The sequence below is a fragment of the Balaenoptera ricei genome, chromosome 8 (genome assembly GCF_028023285.1).
Source record: "Balaenoptera ricei isolate mBalRic1 chromosome 8, mBalRic1.hap2, whole genome shotgun sequence".
In the NCBI taxonomy this organism is placed as follows: Eukaryota; Metazoa; Chordata; class Mammalia; order Artiodactyla; family Balaenopteridae; genus Balaenoptera; species Balaenoptera ricei.
Genome location: NC_082646.1, coordinates 69,908,748 through 69,928,424, shown reverse-complemented (window position 1 = coordinate 69,928,424; position 19,677 = coordinate 69,908,748). Strand labels below are relative to the sequence as shown.

General features: G+C 42.3%; 1 protein-coding gene across 1 annotated transcript in view; it reads right to left on the bottom strand.

Moving 5' to 3' along the window:
• PARVA (parvin alpha) overlaps positions 1-19,677 on the bottom strand; it is a 186,811-nt gene that overhangs the window by 10,034 nt on the left and 157,100 nt on the right. The window contains exons 12-13 of the mRNA XM_059931151.1: positions 19,084-19,185; positions 18,258-18,330 (exon numbers count right to left, since the gene is read on the bottom strand). Of these exons, the coding sequence (XP_059787134.1) occupies positions 18,258-18,330; positions 19,084-19,185 (175 nt within the window). The remainder of the gene's footprint in view (positions 1-18,257; positions 18,331-19,083; positions 19,186-19,677) is intronic.

The window sequence follows — 19,677 nt, the reverse complement described above, 5'->3', positions numbered from 1 at the left end:
CCCTTTATCATTATTTAATGCCCTTGTCTTTTGCTATAGACTTTGTTTTAAAGTCTATTTTGTCTTATATGAGTATTGTTACTCCTGCTTTGGTCTTTCCATTTGCATGAAATAGTCTTCCTTTCCCTCACTTTCAGTCTGTGTGTATCTTTAGTTCTGAAGTTAGTCTCTTGTAAGCAGCATTTAGATGGGCATTTTTTTCTTTATCCAATCAGCCACCCTGTGTCTTCTTTTCTTTTCTTTTTTAAATGTATCTATCAATTTATTTATTTATATTGAAGTATAGTTGATTTACAATGTGTTAATTTCTGCTGTACAGAAAAGTGATTCAGATATATATATATATATATATATATATATATATATATATTCTTTTCCATTATGGTTTATCATAGGATACTGAATATACAGTAGGACTTTATTGTTTATCCATTCTATATATAATAGCTTATCTCTGCTAACCCAAACCTCCCATTCCATCCCTCCCCCAACCCCCTCCCCCTTGGCAAGCACAAGTCTGTTCTCTATGTCTGTGAGTCTGTTTATGTTTTGTAGATAGGTTCATTTGTGTCATATTTTAGATTCCACATATAAGTGATATCATATGATATTTGTCTTTCTCTTTCTGACTTACTTCACTTAGTATGATAATCTCAAGTTGTATCCATGTTGCTGCAAATGGCATTATTTCATTCTTTTTTTTATGGCTGAATAGTATTCCATTGTACATATGTACAAAACAAAAATAAAATGGGAACTAATCAAACTTACAAGCTTTTGCACAGCAAAGGAAACTATATTAAAAAAAAGAATCTTGTTAATCTTGTATCCTGCTACATTGCTGAATTCATTTATCAGTTCTAGTAGTTTTTTTGTGGAGTCTTTAGGGTTTTCTCTATACAGAATCATGACATCTGCATATAATGACAATTTTACCTTTTCCCTTCCAATTTGGATACCTTTTATTTCTTTTTCTCATCTGATTGCTGTGGCTGGCTAGGACTTTGCTGGTTTTGGCATCAGGATGATGGTGGCTTCATAGAATGTCTTTGGGAGTGTTCCCTCCTCTTCAATTTTTTGGAGGAGTTTGAGAAGGATCGGTAAAAGTTCTTCTTTGTATGTTTGGTAGAATTCGCCTGTGAAGCCATCTGGCCATCTACTTCATCTCTAGTGATCAGTCTGTTCAAATTATCTGTTTCTTCTTGATTCAATTTTCGTGGGCTGTATGTTTCTAGAAAATTGTCCATTTCTTCTAGGTTGTCGAATTTGTTGGCATATAATTGTTCATAGTATTCTCTTATGGTTTTCTGTATTTCTGTGGTATGGGTTGCTGTGTCTCCTTTTTCATTTCTTATTTTGTTTATTTTGGTTCTCTCTCTTTTCTTCTTGGTGAGCCTGGCTAGAGGTTTGTCAATCTTGTTTACCCTTTCAAAGAACCAGCTCTTGGTTTTATTGCTTTTTTTCCTATTGTTTTTTAAATTTAATTTTTATTGGAGTATAGTTGATTTGCAATGTTGTGTTAGTTTCTGCTGTACAGCAAAGTGAATCAGTTATACATATAAATATATCCACTCTTTCTAAAATTCTTTTCCCATGTAGGTCATTACAGAGTATTGAGAAGAATTCCCCATGCTATACAGTAGGTCTTTTAGTTATCTACTTTATATATAGTAGTGTGTATATGTCAATTCCAATCTCCCAGTTTATCCCTCCCCTCCTTTCCCCCCGCCCCCGGTAACCATAAATTTGTCTTCTACATCTGTGACTCTATTTCTGTGTTGTAAATAGGTTCATTTGTAACATTTTTTTAGATTCCACATATAAGCAATATATGATATTTGTTTTTCTCTGTCTGACTTACTTCACTCAGTATGAGAATCTCTAGGTCCATCCATGTTGCTGCAAATGACATTCTTTCATTCTTTTTTATGGCTGAGTAATATTCCATTGTATATATGTATGTGTGTGTATATATATACATATATACACACACACACCACATCTTCTTTATCCATTCCTCTGTCGATGGACATTTAGGTTGCTTCCACGTCCTGGCTATTGTAAATTGTGCTGCAATGAACATAGGGGTGCATGTATCTTTTTGAATTATGGTTTTATCTGGGTATATGTCCAGGAGTGGGATTGCAGGATCATATGGTAGTTCTATTTTTAGTTTTTTAAGGAACCTCCATACTGTTCTCCATAATAGTTGTACCAATTACATTCCCACCAACAGTGTAGGAGGGTTCCCTTTTCTCCACATCCTCTCTAGCATTTACTATTTGTATTTGCTTCCATTCCACTTTAAGTTTGTTTTTTTTTTAAACCTCACATTTATTTATTTATTTATTTACTTATTTATTTTTGGCTGTGTTGGGTCTTCGTTTCTGTGCGAGGGCTTTCTCTGGTTGTGGCAAGCGGGGGCCACTCTTCATTGCGGTGCGCGGGCCTCTCACTATCGCGGCCTCTCTTGTTGCGGAGCACAGGCTCCAGACGCGCAGGCTCAGTAGTTGTGGCTCACGGGCCTAGTTGCTCCGTGGCATGTGGGATCTTCCCAGACCAGGGCTCGAACCCATGTCCCCTGCATTAGCAGGCAGATTCTCAACCACTGTGCCACCAGGGAAGCCCCTGTAGATTTTTTTGATGATGGTCATTCTGACCACTGTGAGGTGATACCTCATTGTAGTTTTGATGGGCATTTCTCTAATAATTAGTGATGTTGAGCATCTTTTCATGTGCTTTTTGGCCATCTGTATGTCTTCTTTGGAGAAACGTCTATTTAGATCTTCTGCCCATTTTTTGATTGGGTTTTTTGGTTTTTTTGGATATTGAGCTGCTTGAGCTGTTTGTATATTTTGGAGCTTAATCCCTTGTCAGTTGCTTCCTTTGCAAATATTTTCTCCCATTCTGTGGGTTGTCTTTTTGTGTTTATGGTTTCCTTTGCTATGCAAAACCTTTTAAGTTTAATTAGGTCCCATTTGTTTATCTTTGTTTTAATTTTCATTACTCTACGAGGTGGATCAAAAAAAATCCTGCTGCGATTTATGTCAGAGAATGTCTATTGTTTTTTTAATCTCTATTTTATTTATTTCCTCTCTGATCTTTATTATTTCCTTCCTTCTGCTGACTTTAGGTTTTGTTTGTTCTTCTTTTTCTAATTCTTTTAAGTGTAGGTTAGGTTTCTACTTGATTTTTCTTGTTTTCTGAGAAAGGCGTGTGTCGCTATGAACTTTCCTCTGAGAACTGCTCTTGCTGCATCCCAAAGATTTTGTATGGTGTGTTTTCACTGTCATTTGTCTCAAGGTATTTTTAAATTTCCTTTTTGATTTCATCGTTGATCCAGTGGTTTTTTAGTAGTATGTTGTTTAATCTCCATGTAATCACTTTTTTCTCATTTCTTTTTCTGTGGTTGATTTCTAGTTTCATGCTGGTGTGGTCAGAAAAGATGTTTGAGATAATTTCTATACTCTTAAATTTGCTGAGGCTTGTTTTGTACCCTAGTATGTGGTCAATCCTAGAGAATGTTCTATGTGCACTTGAAAAGAATGTGTATTCTGATTTTTTGGATGTACTGTCCTGAAAATATCAATTATGTATAACTGTTCTACTGTATCATTTAAGATCTCTGTTACCTTATTAATTTTCTGTCTAGAAGATCTGTCCATTGATGTGAGTGGGGTGTTAAAGTCTCCTACTATTATTATATTACTGTCATTTTCTCTCTTTATGTCTGTTAGTATTTGTTTTATGTATTTGGGTGCTCCTATATTAGGTGCATGTATGTTGACAAGTGTACAATCCTCTTCCTGTATTGATCCTTTTATCATTATACAGTGTCCTTTATCTTTCTTTATGGCCTATGTTTTAAAGTCATTTTGTCTGATATGAGAATTGTAACCTCTGTTTTTTCATTCCCGTTTGCTTGAAATATCTTTTTCCATCCCCTCACTTTCAATCTATATATATCCTTTGCCCTGAAGTGGGTCTCTTGTAGGCAGCATATTGTAGGCTCTTTTTAAAAAAAATCCACTCTGCTACTCTGTGTGTTTTGATTGGAGCATTGTGTCCATTGACATTTAAGGTAATTATTGATAGATATCTATTTATTGCCATTTTAACATTTTTTTCCCATTGATTTTATATTTCTTCTTTGTCCCTTTCTTTTCTTTCTGTGGTTTGATGATTTTCTTTTGTATTATACTTATGTTCTCTTTTTTGATTTTTTTTTTTTTTGTGAGTCTATTGTATGTTTTTGATTTGTGGTTAGCCTGTTTTTCAAGTATGTTAACCCCATCCTGTATCTACTCGCCTTAGACTGGTAGTCATATAGGTGCAAACACATTCTAGGAAATGAAAAAAAAAGCTACATGTTCCTCCTCCCCCACATTTCATGACTTTGATGGCCTCTCTTACATCTTCATGTTCATCCTTTTGCTGTTCATTGTGGTTATCATCACTTTCACGGAAATTTTTTGATTTTTAAAAAAATCTGTGTACTTGCTTATTTAGGTGATTTGTTTTCCAACTGTGATTTTCTCATTCCTATATATTATTCTTACTTCTCTTCTATTTATAGGAGACCTTTCAATATTTCCTTTAGGATAGGTTTAGTATTGCTGTATTCTTTTAGTTTTTGCTTTTCTGAGAAATTCTTTATCTCTCCTTCTATTCTAAACGATAATTTTGCTGGGTAGAGTATCCTAGGTTGCAGATTTTTCCCTTTCTGGACTTTGAGTATATTTTTTCCGCTCCCTTCTAGCCTGCAACGTTTCTGTAGAGAAGTCAGCTGATAGCCTTATGTTCACTTGTAACGAACTCCGTGTTTTTCTTGCTGCCTTTAGAACCCTCTCTTTAACTTTTGCCATTTTTATTATAATATGCTTCAGTGTAGGTCTGTTTGGGTTTACCTTGTTTGGGACCCTCTGTGCTTCCTGTACCTGGATATGTTTCCTTCTTTAGATTTGGGAAGTTTTCAGCTATAATATCCTCAAATACATTTTCAATCCCCTTTTCTCTTTCTTCCCCTTCTACAATCCCTATTATGCATAGATTGGCATACTTTATATTATCCCATAGGTCTCTTATATTGCTTTCATTTTTTTAAAAATTGGTCTTTCTGTCTGCTGTCCTGTGTGATTTTCATTATTCTATCTTCCAGGTCACTTATTTGTTCTTCTGCATTATTTATTCTGCTATTCATTGCCTTTAGTCCAGTTTTTGTCTCGGCAAATGAATTTTCTAATTTTTCTTAGTTCCTCTTTACAGTTTCTAGTTCCTTTCTACAGTACTTTGCATTTCTGTTGATAGCCTTTCCTAATTCCTTCAGTATTTTCTTTATCTCCTTTTCGAAATTGGTGTTTATTAGGCTGAAGGGATCTGTTTCATTGTTTGTTCTTTCAGGGGAATTCTCTTGGTCTTTTAACTGGGAGTGGTTCCTCTGCTTCTTCTGCTTATTTTACTTATACTTCTCTCATTCCGTGAGTTTAGGAGAAACAATTATCTACTGAGGTCTTGGAGGGCTATTTATATGTGGAAGTGCCCCTGTGTAGCTTGTGTGGGTTTAGTATTTTTGGTGCAAGGGCTGTTTTTAGTATGGATGCCTGTCACCTCTTTCCTCAGTGTGTGCTGGCCGTTATCCCCTTAATAGGGAGTGTGTAGATGCAGCAGCTGGTGCCCAGTCATGGGGTTCTCAGCAGTGGTGGTGGCTCATGCATGTCCCCAGAGCATGTGATGGGAATGGAAGCAGTTCACAACTGCTCCTGAAATGGGGCAGCGGCAGTGGCAGCTTGTGACTGCTCCTGGAGCTCCTGTAGGCAGTGTCCTGCCACCTGAGAGCACATGTAGGGAAAAAGAGTGTAATGGTGGGTCCCACCCCTTCCCTTGCATGCCACCCACACAATGGCTCCTTGCCTCTAAGATGGCCCAGGCTTCCTCTGCATACACACTCAGGTGTGGTTGCACCAGACTCCAGCCCCTTCAGGCTGTTTCCATGCAGCCCATCCCAATCCTCTCCCCAGGTCTGATCTCCAAAGCCCGAGCTTCTGCACCCAGCCCACGCTTGCCCTGGCAGATGCACTGGGGAGAGGAGAGCAGTGGCACTGACCATCTGTGCAGGTCTCTCTGCATTCTTTCTGCTGCAAACTGGTTCTTGTGTTCTCTTCCAAGGCTCTGAAGCTCTGTCCTGGCTGATGTCCCTACTGGTGAGGGGACTTCCCAGGGTGCAGGAAGCTTTCCTCTTTCAGAGCTCCCTCCCAGGGGTGCAGGTCCCATTCAGATTCCTTTCTCACTTTCTTTTTTCTCTTGCTTTTTTCTTTTGTTCTACCCGGTTACATGGAGATTTTCTTGCCCTTTCAGAGGTCAGAGGTCTTCTGCCAGCATTTGGTAGATATTCTGTGAGAATCATTCCACATGTAGATGTACTTTTGATGTATTTGTGGCAAGAGGTGAGCTTCACATCCAACTACTCCACCATCTTGATTGCTCCTTTCTGCTCTATGTCTTTCTTTCTTTCCTTTCTTTCTTTCTTTCTCTCTCTCTCTCTTTCCTTCCTTCCTTCCTTTCCCTCCCTCCCTCCCTCCTTCCTTCCTTCCTTTATGGCTGCGTTGGGTCTTCGTTGCTGCATGTGGGCTTTCTCTAGCTGTGGCGAGCGGGGTCTACTCTTCGCTGGGGTGCACAGGCTTCTCACTGCAGTGGCTTCTCTTGTTGCAGAGTACAGGCTCTAGGCGTGCGGGCTTCAGTAGTTGTGGCACATGGGCTCAGTAGTTGTGGCTTGCGGGCTCTAGAGCGCAGACTCAGTAGTTGTGGTGCATGGGCTTTGTTGCTCCACGGCATGTGGGATCTTCCCAGACCAGGGCTCGAACCTGTGTCCCTTGCATTGGCAGGCGGATTCTTAACCACTGCACCACCAGGGAAGCCCTGCCCTATGTCTTGATTGGAGCATTTAGTCTATTGACATTTAAAGTGATTATTGATAGGTATGTACTTACTGCCATTTTGTTACTTGTTTTCTGGCTGTTTCTGTAGTTCTTCTCTGTTCTTTTCTTCTTTTAGTTTCTTCCCTTTTGGTTTGATGATTTTCTTTAGTGGTATGCTTGTGTTCCTTTCTATCTAGCTTTTGTGTATCTATTGTAGGTTTTTGATTTGTGGTTACTATGGGGTTCATATATGTTGACCTATAACTGTGTAACTGACAGTCAAAGTTCAAACACATTCTAAAAGATATACATTTTTTTACTCCCCTCCCCAACATTTTGTGTTTTTGATGTCCTATTTTACATCTTCATGTGTATTCCTTCACTGTTTGTTGCAGTTAAAATTGATTTTACAATTTTTTTTGTCTTAATCTTCATGTTAGCTTATTTAATTGATTGATCCTCATCCTTTACTATATACTTGCTTTACTAGTGGGATTTTTCCTTTCCTATACTTACTTCTTGTATTAGCCTTCTATTTTCCACTTAGAGAAGACTCTTTAACATTTCTTTTAGGATCATATTAGTATTGATGAACTCTTTAGTTTTGCTTGCCTGAGAAGTTCTGTATCTCTCCTTCAATTCTAAATGATAATGTTGCTGGGTAGAGTATCCTGGGTTGCAGGTTTTTCCCTTTCAGCACTTTAAATATAGCATACCACTCCCTTTTGGCCTGCAAAGTTTCTGCAGAAAAATCAGCTGATAGCCTTATGGGTGTTCCCTGATATATATGACTCTGTTTTCTTTCTTGCTGCCTTTAGAATTCTCTCTTTAACTTTTGCCATTTTAATTATGATATGTCTTGGTGTGGGTCTGTTTGGGTTCATCTTGTTTGGGACCCTCTGTGCTTCCTGTACCTGGATATGTTTTCTTCTTCAGGTTCAGGAATTTTTCAGCCATAATTTCATCAAATACATTTTGGACACTTTTCTCCCTCTTCTCCATCTGGGACCCCCCATAATCTGATTCTTTTTTTTTTTCATGCTTGATGTCCCAGAGGTCCCTTAAAGTGTTCTTATTTTTTTTAATTTCTTTTTATTCTTGCTGTTATGACTGGGTGATTTCCATTATTCTATCTTGTAGATCACTTATACGTTCTTCTGTATTACCTAGTCTGCTGTTAATTCCTTCTAGCATGTTTTTCATTTCATTTATTGTATTCTTCAGTTCTGACTGGTTCTTTTTTATATTTTCTAGTTCTTTATTAAAATTCTCACTGTATTAATCTATTTTTTTCAGTAATCCAGTTAGCATTATTATTACTAATGCTTTGAACTTTTTATCTGATAAATTATTTATTTTCATTTCATTGGTTGTTTTTCAGGGGTTTTCTCTTGTTCTTTCAATTGAAACAAATTCCTCTATCTTCTCCTTTTGCTTAACTTTCTCTGTCTCTATGAGACAGATTGGGTGAAACAGTTACCTACTCTGGTCTTGAATGGGTGTCCTTGTATGGGAGTGACCCTATACAGTCTGCATCTGCCCAGTGGCTTTGGTGGGAGAGCTGGATCTGACATGAGCATGAGTCACATCTTCCCCCATGGTGTTCTGGCAGGTATCACATTGGTAGGAGGTGGGGCTGGAGATGAAGGGGCTAGATCCAGAGCTAGGTGTGAGCTGGGCCTTATGCTCTGCTCAGTGGCTGATATCACCCTATTTGAAGCAAGGTTGGGTCCCAAGTTGCTGAAGCAGAAGCCCTGAGGGTAGGGTCTGAACTGGCTCTGTTCCCCCTAAGTGTGTGCTCTCCCCCTCCCATCACTGGCACCCTCATCTCAGAGCACAGCAGTGCTGGATTGGGCACTCAGTGTGGGTCTGTGTGTGGGCCATGGCAGTCCCAGCCCTAGCTAGGGTCTCAGACTGCTTCTAATGCACTGCCTCCATAAGCACCAGTAATGGGTTCTCCCGCCCCTTTCAGATGCTGTTCTATGTCTGAGCCAGCTCCATCCCTCACAACTGAGCACTCCCCTTGGCCACAGCAGCCCTTGCCTTAGTGTGGAGCAGCATCATGGAGCAAGTGGGGCTGGAGCGGGTACTCCGCTCAGGCTGGGGCAGTTGTGGGAAACCGGTCAGAGTCCCAAGCAGTTTCAATCTGCTTCCTCTGCTTGTTTTGGGAGCTAGCAAGTGTGTGTGCTCTTCATGAGAAGAGTCTAGGTTTCTTACAGCCCTCCTATTAGTCCCACTGATTGTCAAACCTAAGGGAACTCGTCTACCTGGTGTTAGACCTCAGGGCTGGCGTGCCCAATATGTGGCTCAAATTGCTCCCTCCCCAGGGAGATCTCTGTCCATTTAATCCCCCTCCTCTTCTGAGTCCCCTCCCAGGGGCACAGGTCCCTGATTGCTTCTCTTCCCTTCCTACCCAATTCTGTGTGGATCTTTCTTACAGTGTTGGTTGTGCAAGAGTCTTTCTGCCAATCTCCAGTTAATTTTCAGTGAAAATTACTCCACATGTAGATGTATTTTTGGCGTTCATGGGGGGAGGTGAGCTCTGAATCCTTCTACTCTGCCATCTTGATATGTCTCCTCTGTTTTAATTTTAACGCCCACTAAAGTTTGAAGTCCATCTTCACTACAATGGGTTAAAGGCATAAAGTCATTTAATGTCTCCGAATCAGTTTGCTCACTGGTAAAATTGGGTTTTATAAAAAACACCTGGAACATATGAAGGGCTCCCTAAATGGTAGTTTCCTTCCCACTTTCCCATCTTTGCCTAGTAGCAGAGCTGTTATATATAGCTGTTAAGTCTATGCACTGCACAACTCCAGGGGGGTACCATTCACAAAGATTAAGCCCTGCTCCTTGGCAAATCTGAGTTGCTTCTTCCTACAGGTGATCACCATGAGGTGGGCCTGGTGAAGTGGAGGGGGGACTACAGTCAGAGACACTGCTCTTATTGTCTGTTCTTTTCAAGAAAACCAATAGCCACACAGGTAGTTCCAGGTAGGCCAGTAGGTAGGCCATCTCAGCTAGGAGAAGAGCTTTGGATTCCTGGGAATGATCTGTGACTCCCTGCAATATAGAGCCTCTTTAAAACCCTGGGCTAATAAATTATGTGATTAGCAAGTTAGCACTGCTCTGATCATTTCTCTGTGCTGGCCCAGAGTCCCTATCTGGGAGCAGGCAGTCAGGATGGTAGGGCACCTGGATATACAGTGAGAGCAGAGGCTGTCTGGCTGGCTGGGGCCAAGGAAGAGACAAATCAGACCCAAGACCACTCTGAGGAGAAAATGGCCTCTGGGCAAGGGGAAAGGGCTCTAGGTTTGCTCCTCCCACTCAGTGGCATTGGTGACAATTCCCATCCATCAGAGGACCATCCGAAATGAGTTTGTGCAGAAGTCTAGGAGAAAGAGGAACTCTGCTAATGCAGAAACCCAGGCTTTACACAAGAGGACATGGCCCTGTGTGGCCATGCCCTCCATGGACCCATTTGGGCTACCCCAGCCTGTCTCATCCCAGTCTGAGGCCCCTCCCTTCTCTGAAGTCTCTCCAACCCCATCTTTGAGTTCCCTGACCAAGGTGGGAAGAAACCTGGTGGCTCAGGGCCACCAGCTTGTGGGGGCTGGAATAAGTTGGGTGGCCACAGGCTGCCTACTCAGGGTAAGCCCAGCCCCCAAGATGTCCATCATGTTCCAGCCTCCATTCCACCTCCAATGGATGTAGCTCATCCTCAGTCTCTGCCTTGTTCTCCTGTTTACTCCCTATTCCCCACTGAGACAGAATCCATCCTTTGCTATTGGTCATTTTCGTGGTGGCCTGCTACCCTATCTGGTGATTTTGCCATATTCTTTACATATTAAAATTTTTTCCTATGACAAGCATCCAGAAAAGTACATTCAACATATATATGTTCAGTTTTAAATACTTGTAAGGGAACCCTCACGTAACCACCACCCATGTCTCAGGTACGAACATTGTCAGTACCCTAGAAACACCCCCTTCCTCTCTGCATTCAGGTCACAACCCTCTCTCACCCTTCAAAGATAACCACAATCCTCACTTTTATCGTGATCACTTCCTTGCTCTTCTTCATAGTTCCACCAGCAACATATGCACCTTTAAACAGCAGACTGTAGTTTTGTCTATTTTTACACTTTATATAAATACTCATACTATGCATATTATTTTGTGATTTTTTTTTTTACTCAAAATTATGTTTATAGGATTCATCCTTTAAACAATTTCATTGAGGTATAATTTATTGTTTTATTGGGGTATAATTATTCTAGTATATTCTATCATTTTTCAAGAATGCTTCTCAATCTGTTATCTACGTCTGGTAAATATTCAGTGCCTTGAAATGCCTGTTTCTGATCATTTTGTCCAGTTTTACACTTGCTTTTTTTGCAGAGGATAATCACTGACCTCTTCATGCTACAGTAACTAGAAGTCTCTCACGCGATTTCTCAGTTCATTCTTTCTTATTGTTGCCATTGTGTAATAATCCATGGTATGAATATACTCCAATTTATTTAGCTTGTTCCCTGGGGATGCACTCTCCAGTTTAGTTTATCATGGATATTTTTGGACTAGGGTCCTAGTATATGGACATGCATACTTATGAGTAGAATTGCTGGTCACAGGGTATATTAGTTTTCTATTGTTGCTTTAACATATTACCACAAATTTGGTGGCTTAAAACAATCCAAATGTATTATCTTACAGTTCTAAATGTCGTCAAAGTCCAAAATGGGTCTCACTGGGATAAAATCAAGGTATCAGCAGGGTTGTGGTCGCTTCTGGAGACACTAGGGGAGAATCTGTTTTCTTGCTTTTCCTAGCTTCTAGGGGCTACCAGCATTCTTTGGCTCATGGCCCCCTTTCATCTTCAAAGCCATCAATGGCTGGTTGAATCTTTCTCATGCTATATCATTCTGATGAGTCTTCTGCTTCCCTCTTTTCTTGTGATTACACTGGAACCACCCAGATGATCCAAGGTAATCTCTCTAGCTCAAGATCCTCAACTTAATCACATCTGTAAAGTCCCTTTTACCATGTAAGGTATTAACAGGTTCCAGGGATTAGGATGTGCACATTTTGGGGGAGGCCATCATTCTGCATTTAATACCACAGTGGTATTACAAATATTAAATGTATTGATAAGGACAAACAGAAACAGCAGTTTTTGTACATCCTTGTTTGTTAATACTTGATATTATCAGTGTTTAAAATTTTTGCCACTGGTCTGTACACTATCCCTAAGGGAATGGGGAAGGGAAGTTGAATCATTTCCCATATTTCCAGCCACTGACCAAATCATTCCACAAATAGTATTGATCATCTACAACTAAGCTGCCTTCACCTGCCTGGATTTTCAGCATTGTTTTAAGTAGCTTGGTCCCAGCTATTTGACTCCTTGTATTTTAGATATTCCATCAGCCTGCTGGCTGTCTTACATGCAGACTTCATTCCTGCCTTATAGTAAGCTTCTTCTAGTCCCCACCTGTCTGTTGTGCTGGGGTTTTAATGATACTCAATGATGAGTCTACTTGAATGATGATAACAGGGTAGGCATGTGCATTTGAAGACAAATGGTATGATACCCTAAATAGAAAGCCACCAGCTTCATGCCAATATGTCAACTGCTCCATTGGCCATGAACTTGCTGCTAACACTTGGCTTACACTAATTGGGGTACTAAAAGGTTATGAAGCCTAGGCAGCAAAAGTCATCTGAGATGGAAACCCAAAGTTTCCAGGGGATTTCAAGGTATAACAGAGCTTTGAGTGTCAAACAGCATGGCAGAGGATGCATTTTCCTGACCTTAAAAACATTTGCCATGAAAAATGCCTCTACCACATCCAGTTTGATGTTGAAACACCCTCAAAGAATTACCCAGATTAGCCCCTTTTGAAAGTCTGCAGCATTTACTACTGAATTTCACCTCCCAGTTAGAAGCAGAGAAATGAATGCTGGGGTATACCTCTCACCAAGTATGGTCTCACAAAATAACATCTCAATTCTCTTTTACACACTGGAAATTTTCAGCATGGGCATGGTGCCCAGTATAATAGCAAATAAAACAGATGTGTTTTTCCATTCATATTGGTCAGGAAATTTCATATTAAGCAGTTTAATATTTATACAAGAAATGTCATCTATATACTGAAATATCCCTATAAATTAATTGATATTGGGAAAACTGTCTTAAGGGAAATAAATCCTTGAAAACTGAAGTATCAGAAGGAGTACTTCCAATCTGTAACCAGGAAGTTTCATATTAAGCAGTTCAAGAAAACAGACACGGAAATGCTGGCCGGACTATCCTGCTATGTCTCTCCTACCCAGAAGCAGGGTGCTTATCAGCTGGCCACAGGACACTCAGGGTCTACTTCTAAAGGCATTAGGATGGCTACAGTAGCCTTGCAGGGAGACAACCCCATGAGGGACAGCAGCCTTGCTAGAGGTCTGCCTCTGGCAGTGACCAGGTACTTAGAACAAGGTGATGATAAATGACACTAAGGGATTGGCTTTTGTTGACCAGAGCTGATAGTTACTGAGGTCTGGAAAGAGTCATGAGACAGGGACCAACCAATGTCTTCACAATTGAGCTCTCTCCTCCAGTCTTCCTGCTTTCTTCTCCAGCTTCATAAGTAAAGGCATTCCCACAAGATATTGTCCCTAACCCTTCCCTTTTCTCTACATGCTGTCCTGTTATACACCAAGAGAGAATGGAACAAGTGGAAGACTTGCAGTGATATAACCACAGCCCTGATCTTCTACCTGAACTCCAGTTCCACTTGTGTCAAGCCTAGGTGTCAACCTCAAGGTTTCCAAAGCTGACACTCTTATGTCCCCTCCCAAGCTTGTTTTTCCTCCTAGGTTCCCCAGTACTGCTGATGGTGCCCCGCATCTAAATATCTGTTCTTCACACTGCCTTCCAAGTCATCTCTCTGGAATAGAGCTCTGATCACATCACTCACCTGCTCAAGAAACTTCCATGACTCCTACTGCCTACAGAATCAAGTCCAAACTTGCTGCCTTGGCATCAAGTCCCTCCAGGACTTGCTTCACTGTAATCAACTATTATTCAATTCATACTCAATATTCCAGCCAAATAGGTAACTGTTATATACTCATTATTAGGTGTCAGCTGCTGTGCATCAGACATCATCACATTTAATCATATAATGTGCATGTCCCTAGGATTTCCACTTTTATAGACATGAAAAATACGACCAGTAAGTTGCCCAAGGCTGGTGGGGTAGGGACTGGACCAAGGTCTGTCATGGCTTAGCCACATGCTTGGCTGTCTCATAAGCTAAGCCCTTCCCCATTCCCCAGGCAGGACATTTGTTCACATGGCCATCCTGTCTGGGATGCTTACTCCTCTATCCTAATGTCTAAATACAAAAGCCCTGGGGGAGAGGAGACAAGATGGAGGAGTAGAAGAACATGAGCTCACCTCCTCTTATGGAAACACCAAAATCACAACTAACTGCTAAATAACCACCAACAAAAAAATGTTGGAACGTACCAAAAAAGATACCCTACATCCAAAGACAAAGAAGAAGCCACAATGAGATGGTAAGAGGGGCGTAATCATGATAAAAACAAATCCCATACATGCTGGGTGGGTGACCCACAAACTGGAAAATAATTATATAACAGAGGTTCTCCTACAGGAGTGAAAGTTCTGAGCCTCACATCAGGCTCCCCAGCCTGGGGGTCTGGCAATAGGAGGAGGAGCCCCCAAGGACTCTAGCTTTGAAGGCCAGCAGGGTTTGATCACAGGAATTCCACAGGACTTGGAGAAACAGAAATTCCACTCTTGGAGGGTGCACACAGGGTCTCGAGTGCACCAGGACCCAGGGTAAAAAGCAGTGACTACATTAAGAGACTGGGCCAGACTTACCTGCTAGTATTGGAGGGTCTCCTGCGGAGGTAGGGGATGGCTGTGGCTCACTGCGGGGACAAGGACACTAGTGGCGGCAGTTCTGGGGAGTACTCATTGGCGTGAGCCCTCTTGGAGGACACCATTTTCTCACCAAGACCTGGCCCCACCCAACAGCCTCTAGGCTCCAGTGCTGGGACGACTCAGGCCAAACAACCAACAGGGTGGGAACACAGCCCTACCCATCAGCAGACAGGCTGCTTAAAGTCTTTCTTTCTGAGTAGACGGCTGCCCAATAAACACACCCCTGACACGGCCCTCCCCACCAGAGGGACAAGACCCAGCTCCACCCACCAGTGGGCAGGTACCAGTCCCTCCCACCAGGAAGCCTGCAGAAGCCTCTTAGACAGCCTCATTCATCAGGGGGCAGGCAGCAGAAGCAAGAAATACAACCCTGCATCCTGCAGAACAGAAATCGCAATCACAGAAAGTTAGACAAAATGAGAGGGCAGGGGAATATGTCCCAGATGAAGGAAAAAGATAAAACCCCAGAAGAATAACTAGTGAAGTAGAGATACACAATCTACCTGAAAAAGAATTCAGAGTAATGATAGTAAAGATGATCCAAGATCTCAGAAAAAGAATGGTGGCACAGATCAAGACCATATAAGAAGTGTTTAACAAAGATCTAGAAGTACTAAAGAACAAACAAACAGTTGAACAATACAGTAAGTGAAATAAAGAATACACTAGAAGGAATCAATAGCAGAATAACTGAGGCAGAAGAACAGATATGTGACCTGGAAGACAGAATGGTGGAAATCACTGCCATGGAACAGAATAAAGAAAAAAGAGTGAAAAGGACTGAGGACAGCCTAAGAGACCTCTGGGACAACATTAAATGCAGCAACATTCACATTATAGGGGGTCTCAGAAGGAGAAGAGACAGAGAGAAAGGGCCTGAGAAAATATTTGAAGAGATAATAGCTGAAAACTTCCCTAACGTGGGAGAGGAAACAGTAACCCAAGTCCAGGAAGCACACAGAGTCCCAGGCAGGATAAACCCAAGGAGGAACACACTGAGACACATAGTAATCAAACTGACAAAAATTAAAGACAAAGAAAAAATATTAAAAGCAATAAGGGAAAAGCAGCAAATAATGTACAAGGGAACTCCCATAAGGTTATCAGCTGATTTCTCAGCAGAAACTCTGCAGGCCAGAAGGGAGTGGCATGATGTATTTATCAGGCTCCCTAACTTCAGACTATACTACAAAGCTACAGTCATCAAAACAGTGGGGTACTGGCACAAAAACAGACATATAGATCAATGGAACAGGATAGAAAGCCCAGAAATAAACCCATGCACCTATGGTTAATTAATCTATGACAAAGGAGGCAAGACTATACAATGGAGAAAAGACAATCTCTTCAATAAATGATGCTGGGAAAACTGGACAGCCACATGTAAAAAAATGAAATTAGAACATTCCTTAACACCATACACAAAAAATAAACTCAAAATGGACTAAAGATCTAAATTTAAGACCGGATATTATAAAACTCTTAGAGGAAAATATAGGCAGAACACTCTTTGACATAAATCGCAGCAATATCTTTTTTGATCTGCCTCCTAGAGTAATGGAAATAAAAACAAAAATAAACAAATGAGACCTAATTAAACTCAAAAGCTTTTGCATAGAAACAGAAACCATAAACAAAACGAAAAGACAAAGAAAAGACAAAGAATGGGAGAAAACATTTGCAAATGATGTGACTGACAAGGGATTAATCTCTAAAATTTACAATAGCTCATGTGGTTCAATATCAAAAAACAAACAAACAACACAATCAAAACATGGGCAGAAGACCTAAATAGACATTTCTACAAAGAAGACGTACAGATGGCCAAGAGGCACATGAAAAGATGCTCAACATTGCTAATTATTAGAGAAATGCAAATCAAAACTACAACGAGATACCACCTCACACCAGTCAGAATGGCCATCATCAAAAAGTCTACAAACAATAAATGCTGGAGAGGGTGTGGAGAAAAGGGAACCCTTCTACACTGTTGGTGGGAATGTAACTTGGTACAGCCACTGTGGAGAACAGTGTTCCTTAAGAAACAGAGGTTCCTTAAGAAACTAAAAATAGAGCTACTACATGATCCAGCAGTCCCACTCCTGGGCATATATCTGGAGAAAAACATGGTTCGAAAGTATACATGTACCCCAACGTTCACTGCAGCACTATTTACAATAGCCAGGTCATGGAAGCAACCTAAATGTCCCTTGACAGAGGAATGGATAAAGAAGATGTGGTACATATATACAATGGAATATTACTCAGCCACTAAAAAGAATGAAATAATGCCATTTGCAGCAACATGGATGGACCTGGAGACTATACTAAGTGAAGTAAGTCAGACAGAGAAAGACAAATATCATATGATATCGCTTATATGTGGAATCTAAAAAAAATTATACAAATGAACTTATTTACAAAACAGAAACAGACCCACAGACTTAGAGAATGAACTTATGGTTACCAGGGGGAAGGGTGGAGGGAAGGGATAGATTGGGAGTTTGGGATTGACATGTATACACCGCTATATTTAAAATAGATACCAAACAAGGACCTACTGTATAGCATAGGGAACTCTGCTCAATATTCTGTAATAACCTAAATGGGAAAAGAATTTGAAAAAGAATAGATACATGTATATGTATAACAGAATCACTTTGCTGTACACCTGAAACTAACACAACATTGTTAATCAACTATAGTCCAATATAAAAGAAAAAAGAAAAATAAATACAAAAGCCCTACCTGGTCCTTCCAGTTTAGCCCAAGTCTTACCATCTCCCCCTACAAATGCACACATTGCTTCAAGCGCAAGCATGGGAGGGCTGCTGGAGCATTTTGCTCCTTTTGTATTTTTTCAGCCTTAACATTTGCAACCTAAACCTGACAAATCAAACCTTGTCCTTGGGCAGAGTTGGAGCGAGCAAAGGGCAGGAAAGGGAATTATTCTCAGAGTAGAGCTGCCTGTGATGACCCCTGCATCTTACCCCTGCCTACCTGGGAAATAGTTCTTGGGCAGGTCAGCACCCTGTCCAGGCACAGAAGAACCTGGAAACCAGGCCAGGACAGTTCTTGCAGCAGCACCTCTGCTCTGTGACACGTCTGCATGGGCCCTTATCCCTATGACCCCATGTGTGGGATTTCAGGTTCTTTTTTTTTACCCTGAGGCTGTGTGATCTGCAGCTCGCAAAGGATGCCCAGGACTGAGCAGCTGCACCCTGTCTCACCTTCCCCTGCAAATGGCAAAGAAGCCTTCAGAAAAGATAGTCTTCCCTCTGGTATCAAACATGAGCCTTGCTCTGTGCCCTGAAAACTTGTGTGCAGGGGAGGGTCTTGCCATATTGTCACCAACCCAGGGAAGAGCAAAGTACCTTCTGGCCGTGGTTTTGGCTTTTCCAATCCTCCGTCTTGCATGAGCTCGAAGGCAAAGGAGACGTTCAAGACCTGGAGAGAGAAAGGCAGTGCGTGAGGTGCTGCACACTCATTCCTGGACCCTTGGGGCTCCCTGTGACCTGTCCCTGGAAAGTGAAGGAACCAGCACTGTAGCCAGCGGGGCAGGGGCTGAGCTAAAATGAGGCCATTTTTTGAAGGACAAATGAGGCTGCCAAACTGGGCCGGCTACGCAGAGTGTGAGCCAGGCCCGGCCTGCTGTTGGTGAAGCACTCCCAGAGGAGTTAAAAATCCTCTCCCTGTCTTACTGTGTTCTTGTGTCACTGCCAGGACTGTAAACTCAGGGACATAAGTGCCCACAGTTGAAAGGATCAGACAGCAAGACATGTTCAAGAGGCAGAGAAGGGTTTCTGCTTGGGACCAAATGCCCCTTGTTGAGCGGGTGGGCTGGGGCAGCCTGTGAGAGGCATCAGAAATCGGCTGAGTGCCAGCCTCAGGTCTGACCAGCCTTGCAGCCACCTTCCCTGTCTCCTCTGGGGAGAGATGAGGCTGGGCTGTGGCCCCAGGCAGGAGCATACGGCTAGGGGACCAAGGTGCAGGAGAGGGAAAGCTGTTCAGGGTGCTCAGTGGCCTGTAGGTAGCCGCGTCCCAGCTCAGCTGTGCATCACAATGAGCCCCCCATCCAACCACTGAAGACTCTGGGCAGATGGGAAGCCGCCGCCTTTTCCCCAGATGGCCCCAGCAGAGGTGTGGGAGGATGGGTCGGGCATGTGGGCTGGGGCCTCCCGTGATGTCACCTCCCCTAACCTTCTGTTCAAAGCTGTCCGGGGTCAGGAAGAAGCTGTGCAGGGGCACGAAGTAGCCCTCCAGGAGCCCCATGAGCAGCACCAGGTACACCCCATCTGCAAACTGGAGGGAGAGAGACAGGTGAAGGCACTGGGCCCCTGAGCACCCCAGCCCAGGCCCTGCCAGGGGCACATCAGCTTCCGTGTTGACCCCCGCAAAGGGTATATCCCCAGGCAGGCTGCTGGCAGCGGGTGAGGGGCAGTAGCCCAAGGCAGGAAGTTCTGCTCTGCAGCAGGCCTGCCCCATGTCTGGCTGGTCCAGCACAGAAGCCACAAGCCCATGGTCCTGATCTCAATTGGTCCAGTATTTATTGAGCACCGACTATGTACCAAGCCCTGATCTGGCACAGGGACCACAGAGGTGGGTCAGGTGTGGCCCCTGCCCTGGAGGAACTCATGGTACAGTGGCGAGACTGTTGTGGGGGAAATGCAGCCGCTGCTCTGATGGAGGGAAGCATGCTGGCCTGCATGAGACTGACAAAGGTCACTCATCCCGCTGAAGGCAACAGGGAAGGCTTCTGGAGGAGGCGCTGCCTGGATGGAGACGTGAGGGATG